A 10,672-nucleotide genomic window follows, 5' to 3' on the forward strand; every position below is an offset into this window, starting at 1 on the left:
TCTGCTGACGGTTCCAAGAATCACTGAGTGAGGAGCAGTGTTGGCAGGACAGCAGTGAGAGCTGGGAAACGCTGCTGATTTCCAGTATGTGTGGACACATGACTCTCTGTGGACATGAAACTGTGGTTCAACTGTTAAACATCAGTATTTTGTCCTCAACTCTGATACAAACAGCTCTTTAACTCAATATTTATGGCATTTATGGCACTGAAATTAACCGTGAAAGTGATTACACAATTATGTTTTTTATTATAACGATGTTGAATAATTTATTATGTAGTGATCTGCGGCTGTGTTTGAGAGGTCTGTGGTAGCATGTGTTGGAACAACTGTATTTATTATTTCTTGCTGGCTGATGATCTTCTGTATTCAAGTAATGTTTGCATATGTCTTAGTGCAATAATACTGCAAAAATAGAAAATACGGATCATGCTTTCCATAACTTTCTCAGCCCAGAAAATACACTTGGTGTCTTTACAAAACAAACTTTACAAAAATACATCTAAGATCTACAATTACAAACTATTGGTAAAACACATATAAACGCTGAACTGAACTGAATGGAAATCCTGAATGTATTTAAAAGTATACCAATAATAATATCAATTATAATTTATCAGTTCTTTTTGCTATGTGTAATGTGATGTTTTTAACAAGTGGACAAGAGTTTATGTAAAAAATTTCATTATTTTAAGATAAAAGTCTGTATTATGAGATACTAACTCTAGATTTTGATTTACAGAATGATATTTTCATTTCCATTTTAAAAATGTTATTGGTTACATATAAAAAATGGGACATTGTTATAATTTTAGAATCCCATGTACCCTCCTGAGACCCAGGAAATTTCAGGAAAGCACAAGTTTTGGCTTTTTTTTAATTAGATAATTGCCTATATTGGAAAAATCATGACGCAACAGATTTTTTTTAGATGCAGTTTTTTTTTGTTTGTTTGTTTTTTGTACAAAGCTGTGAAATTCTTCTCCACAAACATGGACAAAAAAACCCATAGCTGGGACTTAGGAGGTTATAGAAATGCTCTGTTGAAAAGCAGTGAAGTCTCAATTATTTACACAAAGGGATATAAACACTTTGGTTTTGTGCAATCTTTTTGGACTTTTATTAGATTTCGGAAGCTACCAGGTACATGCACCCTGAAATCCCTGTTGGGTGTATGTAAATGACACAAAGTTGAAAAAAAAAAATTAAATTTCAGGATTATTTTTTTATACAATTTTTGCGCTATTATTTCTTACTTTACTAATTGGATGAAGTACTAACAAAGAACCAAAACCCATTTAAGTAAGTACCATGCAAAAAGTGTGAAAGTTATGGGTCATTACAGGCCACATATCATTCACTTCGTTGCATAATTGCTGAAGTCATATTTTTTTCAGATCATAGTCAATGATGAAAAGTGAATCAGCAGGGTTAGGAGAGTAAAGCCAACACAATTTGGCCAAAAATATGACTAAGGCAATTCTGCTATGAGACTAATGATGTGTGAGAGTGAAGAGTATTGTGTGACCTCTCTTTTCACTCAATATGTGTTTAATTCTTTTGCTTGAACAACATGTGATTTACTTTAATGCTGTTTTAGTCCAGGTTTGATTCAACATGTTAAATGTTTCTAGTTGTTTGGTCTACTTTTTGTAATAATCATTATAATGTAAGTTAACGGTTAACTGTTACCCGTGGTAACACCATGATGAATGTATTTTGTTTCTATTTTTCACACACGTTTTGGTTAGATTATGTAAAAACTGCTGAATGAATTAATTCTAATTTGGTATAGGCCTACATTGTTCATTGTTCTGGGCTGAAGTCTAAAGACAGGAGTGAGTATTTAAAATGTTATTATGTTAAGTTATTTGATGATGAGAATGGGGGTGGGATTAAATAAGTTTTTCTTCTTCCCACTTCTTTTTGAGTGTAAATGAATGTTTTTGGAATTTGGAACTTGCATGTATTCTGTAAATGCTCAAAATAAACAAATGAATGAATGAATGAATGGTAACAAAAGTAAAACTAAATCCTGACTTTAGCATGTAGAAGCTATTTAGTTCTGATTGCATGTGTATATATAATGCTGTGCACATATTTCCTATATTTTCCTTGTGTATTTGAGGAAAACAGCATGAGAAATGAATAAGTGCATCATTACAGTCCTGCAAGAACAACAAAGCTAAAGGAGGCTTTAGAGTTCTGCCCAGTCCTTTAGCATTCAATTCGTTCATACTATATGTACACTTTTAATGTGCAGGATATGAGGTGTTTTGCTGCATTTATGTTGTTTGTAGATGATGAAGAGATGATTGCAGCTGAGATGTTTTTTTAGATATTTTTGGAGGAACGCCAGGACCAATTTTACTTAAAAACACAGAGTTTGTGAAAGAACTAAAAATGTCTTGGGAGATCAGACATGGGCATGGATTTGGAAATTCATGGATGTTATTGGAACTGATTCTGTCAACTTTCTTTTGACCTACTATGGACAGGGGGAAAAAGAAAACCTCATGAACCTCATAAATACACACCCAGTGATGCACAAGTCACATAACATTCTCAGACAATTTCCATGTTAACTTTAGTCAATCATAAGTCTTCTATCAGGTTTATTATTTTCATTTGTTTATATTTACTGCCTTATACTCTTAGTAAAAGCTGTTGTTTTTTTTGCACACTTCACAAATCTGTTAAAATATGCACAGTGTTTTAAGATCAAACTGCACGTTCCTGTGTGTGAGGGGCTAGTTATCTGACAGGTCATTGGATGTGGTTAAGTTTTTCCTATTTGCAGGGGCATTATATAACAGAAGAGATCAAAGTTCCAATTAGTAGCGCATTTCCTGGGAACTAGCGTGTACTTAATTCTGCTGTAAAACCTTTGAAATAAGTGGCTCTACATGCTGTATATTTGTGCAGGATTTAACAGAGTCAGGAGGGTGACTAATTCAGAGCCTGGAGTTGTTCATATTGTCGACTGGATGCTGAACGGAACAAGGGTGCATGAAATTGTACTCAAGACAATGTCTGCAGATTCATGCATGAATGAAATAATAAATCCAAACATAACGAAAAAGAAAGCTGTTATACCTGTAATTGTGCTGTTATCTGCATTTAGTATTGACTTCCTCTTTCTTTGCATAAGTGTTGTTTTTTTTATGTCAGGTGTCTGACAAAAATGGAAATAAAATAGAGAAGATGTATGATAATAACTGTGTGCAAGAGAAAGACTACAATCACCACAAAACTGTAGCTATTAGTCAAACTTTTGATTTTACAAAGGTGATGCAAGTCAACATGAGTCACCTCGAGTCCAAACTGTAAGTAATATTAGTTGCTTGGGAATAGTTATGGTTTTATATTGAATCTATATTGAATTATATTGATGTACTCTAATAGTGTGCTGATATTATTGGCTTTATCCCAATAATCTACATAAAATAAATAAGAAGTTATAGAGTATATACATTTATATTTCATTATTTTATTTCTATAGACTTTCCAAGCTTCTCCACTCCATAAATTTTTCTGACAACCTTTTCCCTAAAACTGTGCATGATGCTTTCTACTCCTCACATTATCAAAACAGGGCCATTGTTTTTCATTTCTTTTATTTTTATTTTGTTTCATTGAACACCCTCCACATATCCAGACCAATTTCAACCCACACTTTATGGATAAAAGTATTTGGACACATTGATTTCAGGTGCTGGGCTACAAAACGAATGATAAATGCCATTTTATACGTTTATTTTGACATACATATCATTGCAATAAACATTATTATTATTCCATCTTTAGGGGTGATTTTGTTCACACTGTCAACTTACAAAATGTATCAGAGTTTGTACTTACTTAGTTTTTATGCAACATTGACTTTTTGCCATCATTACAATTGTTTTAATTGTTTGACCACTGGATTTCTAAAATATTTGTCATGTTCTGGCCATAAATCATCTTTTAAATTTAAGAATTTGACATCTATTGTTAATATTATTATTGACGAGTGGCACAAACCTTTTTATCATGATAATATTTCAAATATTTAATCATGGATCATGTAGATGTTCATTTAAGCTCTGATTAAAGTTGAGTGTTATTATATCAGAAAAGGAGAAAACTGAAGAAAAAGTGATTTTTGGAGCAAATATATCATTAACTGAATATAAAACAAGTGTCTACATCTACTGCCATTAATCAAACTCTATGGGTGAGTAAATGTTGTAGAAGATGACGGTGTTTCCACATTCACTACGGAGTGGTCATATCTGATGACAATGAAAAGATGACAAACTACATTTTACACCAATTATTTAAATGGATTGATAGGATTAGTGGATCAACAGTTACTAAACATTTTACATCAGTTGATGATTTTGGTCATAGGTGGATGTTTGGGTCTTTATGCATTCATATTTGGAAGTAGAAATACTGCATATTGTCTCTTTAACAGAAACACATCTATAGTTCCCCGGTAGTGTTTCATTTCATGTACTTTCAACCACAGACATAGTCCTTCAGAAATACCAAAAAAAAAAAAACATCTGGTAGCATAAATCTATACAGACAGATACTTTAAAAATGGTTAAAATAAAGTAAAATTACCCCAAAGCGAAAGGGAGAAAGTTTCCCCAGAATTTATGTGGAATACTCCTTTAATTGTTGAAATTCATCACCAAAGAAGGACTTGTTCTGATGGCTGACCCTAGCATTAGTGTGAGAGAAAGTGCTCCAAACATAACATAAAGGATCAGATTTTCTTTCTGAATGATGCGTTCTTCATCATGAGGGATAATAGCACAGGGCAGGACATTTATCAGTTTTTGCATCAGTTCTGCTGTCATCCTGGCATATTTCCAGAGACGGTTTGTTTAGCGTCCTTTACAATCGAAGGTGACAGCAGATACGGTGGCGTGGCAGGTGTTTTCTGCTGTTTATCAAGGCACCCAGAGGTGACAGAGTGCAGAGAGACCCTGTTGATGTAAAGCAGCTTTTCAACGTCACTCAAATGTCGTAACAACGTTCATGTCAAGTCGTGTTTCCCTTGGATCCATTTGTGCAAACAATCTTATGTCACCGACCTCAGCGTATCTGAGAAAAATACAGGTTCACCACTGGTAGTTGGTCTGGAGTTTTCCCGTTGAGAATGGAGGTCAGTGAGGTTATTCTGCTGTGCTGTATGTGAACCTACACCTGTTCACACAGACAGTAAATACCAGCCTCGTTGGTTGCCCATTTATATATACATTTAATTAAATACGGTAGACGGCGGTGAGAGCAAAGAGGATCAAATTGCTGAGAAGTGGAGGCTTTATTTCACACATCACTGGGTCCTGCTACCGTATTCCACCACTTTTCACATTTTAATTCAATTACTGGGTGTTTTTCCAAAGACTTCAGGGTACGCTGACACTCTGTCTTTCAGGCAGCGTGCTTGTCTAAGCCACTGCATTGTTTTCTTAAGCTTAATTGCATCGAGTTAGAGCCTTAAATTGTGTTTATTATTTCAGGGAAGAAGCTTCTCAACCAGGTCCTGACACAGATTATTTTTTTCCATCAGACTGGGACTTTCAGTATCTGTCTCTATCTGTCTGGCTTTTGCCTCTAAACCAAGAACATTGTTTTTTTTTCTATACTTACACAAACCTTAATTTTGTGTAACGTAACCCCGGTGTGTTGACTTTTTGTTTATTTGTGTGTAAACCTTGGAAGTGTTGCAGCTTTCAGGGCCACTTGTCTGTGCTAATGGGGGTCATGAGATAATCTCACTGAACCTCTAAAAAACAAAAAAAAGAGTGTGAGAAACTTTATGCTTACATTATTAACTTCCGCTTTATGATGACGACATATGAAAATGTGTCAGAGGTGATGTTTATGGTGAAGTGAGGCTGTGGGTGTTCATTTACATCTGCACTAAACACTACGAACTCAGACAGTTCCTCAGTTATAACTTATCAGCATCACCACACATTATATTAATGAAAATAAAAACTGACAGAACGGCAAATAACAATGCTTTCAATACTTTCATCCTACTTTACAATGAAATAAAAGGCAGAATTTAAAGACCTTAATGACATATAATGATAATACCTTGTCTAACAGGTAGATTCTATTTCTTCTGCTGAAGTAACACAACACAACACGGATCTACTTTGAGCCAAATATCATTTTACTGTACAGTGTCGAAGGGCATGAGTTTCAGCATTTAATGGCAAGAACATGACATTCAGCAACAACCAGATTTGATAACGAAGAAAGGGAAGCAAACAATGTGTTTCTGAGCTGCTGAGACTAAGACATAAAGCTTATTAGAGTTAGAAAAGCTCATACAAACAGCAGTTCAGAAGTTCATGTAGTGATAAGACATTGGCACTGTCAAAGGAGAAATATTATACCACATTAAAAAATCCATTGCAAAAATTCAGCACACACATACTGACTCATATTAACAAAGAATAACAATTAATACACAATCATTGCAATCACTTTTCAGGCATAAATACTTTCACCCCAAACTCATAATGATGTTTATATTTGAGTGTTTTTATGGATACCTGTGATCATAGCTTGTGATGGAAGAAAACCATTAGTGAATTTGATGAAATACAACTCCATTTAATAATTGTGCATGAACAGTTCATAAGGTGGACGTTCAGAGTTGTGATTTAATGATTAAAGCCTTCTCTTAGAGAAGAATACATTTATAGTACATATTTCACACAGTCATTACCTCCACCAAAGAGGTTATGATTTGACTGTAGTTTGTTTGTCTGTTAGCTTTAGTCTCCACAGTTTTAGACAGATCATCTTGAAATTCGTGTGTGTGATTAGACAGATGATTGTATTTTCATCATTATAGGTCAAAGGTCATGACAAAGGAACATTTTCAAGATTTCAACTCAAAATGGAGCAAAAAAATCACACCTCAGTCAAAACTCTGAGTCGCATTTACCACATACGTGTACACTTTCTTGATTGAGTGCCACAAAAAGTTTAAGCTGGACAGATCAAAGGTCAAGGTCACAGCTAATGACTTTCCAAAAATCACTGTACCACATCATGACTTTATACACATATGTTTTAAAATATTAATTGTGTTATTTTTATTTTCCAGAATCTAAAATAAAATCTTGTGCAAATTTACATACATTTCATACTGTAAATTGTATGCTGTTGTGAGGAGTTTACCTTGGACGGGTGTTTTCTAGTCTAACATAAAATTTTCTCAAACCGCTGTTGAAATACTTTAGTACTTAAGTACACAACAAGCAAAAACAATCTGCTGACTTACACAAAAATTTCTGTGGCTAAGGAAAATATGGCCAACATTTGCCTACTATTAATTTGTGTTAACTTACAATGCAGGACTGTTTGTTCTTTTAGTGGAAGGTGGAAAAAAGTCTTTTTTTTTTTTTTTTTTTTTACTTAAATTGGCATATTTGAGAGTATTCAATGGTAGAGGAACAAAATCTCTCTGTTCACCACACGAAATCACTGTACATTAGTCATAAACCTACCACAATATGTCCTTGAAAGCTCTGCACAATACAATTTGTTCCAAAAAATGACCCTTACTCAGCATAACAACTGCAGATTACTCATAAGGATCATATTAAACACTGCTTTTATTTATCACAGGCTTGTGACTCAATTATTCTAAAATACTGTCCTAAGCTACTTTACAGTAAAGGTTTCCACAGTGATACAAAGTAAGTAAGTGAATAAGGAAAGATAGCTTTTCCAACACTGACACTCGAGTCATGAAGAAGTGGGTCATCTCCATTAAAACAACATCTGTTTAAGGCAAAGTGACAAAAATCTGGTCACACAACCAGAGGCAGAGGCAGTCATTACTGAGGTAGCTGGGTGCTGAAACAGACAACACAGGGAAGCTGAAACTCACAAGACTTCAAGTTTCTTTTTAATATTTCGCATGTGCCCACCTTCACAACTTATTTTATTATTTTTATGTGCCTGTCCCTTTTTTTTTTAGAGGTTTAAAAGTAAGATCACCCAGATAGTGTCCATCAGAGTAATCCTTTAATAACAGATAAGTCAAATGCATTTCTCCTCCACTGCCTCTGTACTCAGTGACACCTGAAGCGCTCTGTCTTTTGGGCAGGGCAAAACTGAAAGGTCCCTGATCACATTTGTTTCTTCTCTGTTCTGAGCTTCAACGCTGCCCTGCTCAGATGAATAAGATGTTTGTGAGTCTTTGGCTGAAAGCTGTAAGTGACAGCTTCCGGTGTACACCTCACTTCCCTCTGGCAGGTAAAGGAAGATCTGGGAGGTGGTGGTCATGTCCCGCAGGTCACGGGACACCATAGAATTAGAGTCCCTGTTAGAGATGATGGAGGAGAGCTGATGAGTGTCTATACAGGGGAAGTTTCCCTGTCTCTGTTGTGTCCTTGCTCCCATTTTGCAAAACAAACACTTGATTTTCTCAATGAGTTTAAGGAGCACAGCTTTGCGGAGAAGGATGTAGATCCAAGGGTCAAGAATGGGGTTGAAGGAGGCAAAGCGTATGGCACGTAGGTCAGGGTTTTTCTCCACTTTTAGCTCCACTGGAGTCTTATAGAGCTGGTTTAAGAACACTCGTGCCTGCAAAGAAAAACAAAACAGGGCTGATATTAGAATTACCAACTTAAAGTGTGTGTGGTTATGCAGCTGTACCAAACTCTTACTAGAGTGGGAGTATAAACCAGAGTGGTATCTTGAATTAGAGGAAAGTTGAAGGAGTAAAATATGTTCAAAGTCTCAGAAAATCAGCACCTTCAATCAAACTGCCTCACCATAACCCCACAAATACAGAAAAAAATAGATGAGTGCGTAAACGGCTGTGCGTAAAACGTGCGTAATGGATAGAAATAAATGTCACGAGAAGAGGAAAGTGCACTTACAACAAGTGGAATTGAGCAGATGAGGATCACTGCCGACGTGAAAATGAGCAGAATGACCATCTGAATCTCTGCACCGGCCAGACGACCAAAGCTGCGCCCTCTCCTCCGCGGGTCCACGTTGCGCCCCAGATCAGTTCCGAGGGACATCCTGCGCACGTAGCGCCGGTGCATCCGGATCAAAGCTACGCACACCAGCACGTTACAGATAACAGTGGCGAGGATAAGAAGAGAGCTAAAACCCGCATACATGTAATTAAAGACAGCATCGCTGGTCACGTTGCTCCTCCACTCCAAAAAACACCACGTCTGCGGGTACTGTTTCTTCACCTTCCCAAAGCCCATGCTCGGCAGGGCGCAGAAAAACGCATTGGAGATGTAGATACCCAAGAGAGTTAAACCCGCCAACTTCTGGTCCACATAGTCATTGTAGAAGTAGGCATGGTTTATAGCGATGTACCTCTCTACCGACATGGCACATATGATGCTGAGCCCCGCCAGGGAGAAGAACAGCATGGTGAATCCAAAGTACTGGCACAGCGGGTCCTCTCCGGGCCACGATCCTTTCACATAAATGGCTATGGTGACCGGACTGGCCAGCAGTGTGCCCAGGAGGTCTGTGATAGCCAGTCCACACACCAGAGTGTAAAACGTGGTTTCTTTTTGTTCCTTCCTAGATTTACACAAAACCACAATAGCAATGACATTCCCGACCACCCCGAAAATAAACATAATAGAAGGAATGGTCGGGACCATGGTCCTCCCAGTCCCCGTCTGATTGTTCATTGCTGCGTCCTTGAAAACGACTTTGATTAATGAAGACTCTTAACGCCAGTATTTCCACTCCAGAGCAGGAGACTTTTCTTCACTTGAAGAAAAACTGAGCAACATTTTCACAAACTGAAGAAACAGGTTGCACCTGATCTACAAAAAAAAAAAAAACTTCTCCAAACTTTCAGACACATTCAGACAGCATCCTCCGACTGCTGCCTCAGTTTCAGTGTTTTCTATCAGACTCTACTTTACCTTTGCAGGACAGAAGCAGATTTCACTCACCAGAACGGAAGATAAAAGCAGGGAACAGACACCGATTGAAATGTGGCTCTGCCTTCTGGCTTCTGCTCAGTCCCTCCCCTCCACTTTATTTCACTTCCCTCATCAGCAGCTCAGTGTTTTTTTTTATATTAGTCCAGGGACATGTTTTTCCCACACTCAGTTTAATCCTGTTCAATATTGACCATTTTTCATCATGAAGTAATGATGAACATTTCACAGGTCCACAATGAAGGAAACAGGGGTAAATTAATGCTTCATTTTGGGACATTTTTAAAACAGTTTTACAGTGAATGGGTTTATTGTTGAAGCAAATTCTTTTAACCTTTAAACTCTCTTACTTATGTATGGAAAAAAGTTACAGAAGACATACAGATTAAAAGATCATTAAATATTTGGTTAAAAAAGAAAAGAAATATCTGATTGATTTAAACATTGCTGAGTAGAACTATAAATAGATACACACATTTTGGCACTGATTTTCAACATAATTTAGTTTGATTTTATGTTTTTGAGATTTATGGCTGTAATTCATCTAAATGTCAAATGTGCTGCAGCCGAGTCCAATCAATTGCTCCAAGGATTAGTGGTAATCATCAGTTTCCATGGTTACGTATTTGCTCTACTGCTGAAAACAGTCTGAGAATAATAACTTGACATGTGTTGCATTTAATGAAAACACAAATAAGTGACTGAAGTATAAAAGTGTAAAT

General features: G+C 36.5%; 1 protein-coding gene across 1 annotated transcript; it reads right to left on the reverse strand.

The window, feature by feature from the left end:
* Positions 1 to 6,157: 6,157 nt before the first annotated feature.
* ptger4a (prostaglandin E receptor 4 (subtype EP4) a) lies at positions 6,158 to 10,027 on the reverse strand. Its single transcript, XM_030144378.1, has 2 exons — positions 8,910 to 10,027; positions 6,158 to 8,610 (listed from the first exon to the last, which is right to left on the reverse strand). The coding sequence occupies exons 1-2, from the start codon at positions 9,690 to 9,692 to the stop codon at positions 8,065 to 8,067; spliced, it is 1,329 nt and encodes a 442-aa protein (XP_030000238.1). The 5' UTR covers positions 9,693 to 10,027; the 3' UTR covers positions 6,158 to 8,064.
* Positions 10,028 to 10,672: the final 645 nt, after the last annotated feature.

Source organism: Sphaeramia orbicularis, chromosome 9 (genome assembly GCF_902148855.1).
Source record: "Sphaeramia orbicularis chromosome 9, fSphaOr1.1, whole genome shotgun sequence".
Taxonomy (NCBI): domain Eukaryota; kingdom Metazoa; phylum Chordata; class Actinopteri; order Kurtiformes; family Apogonidae; genus Sphaeramia; species Sphaeramia orbicularis.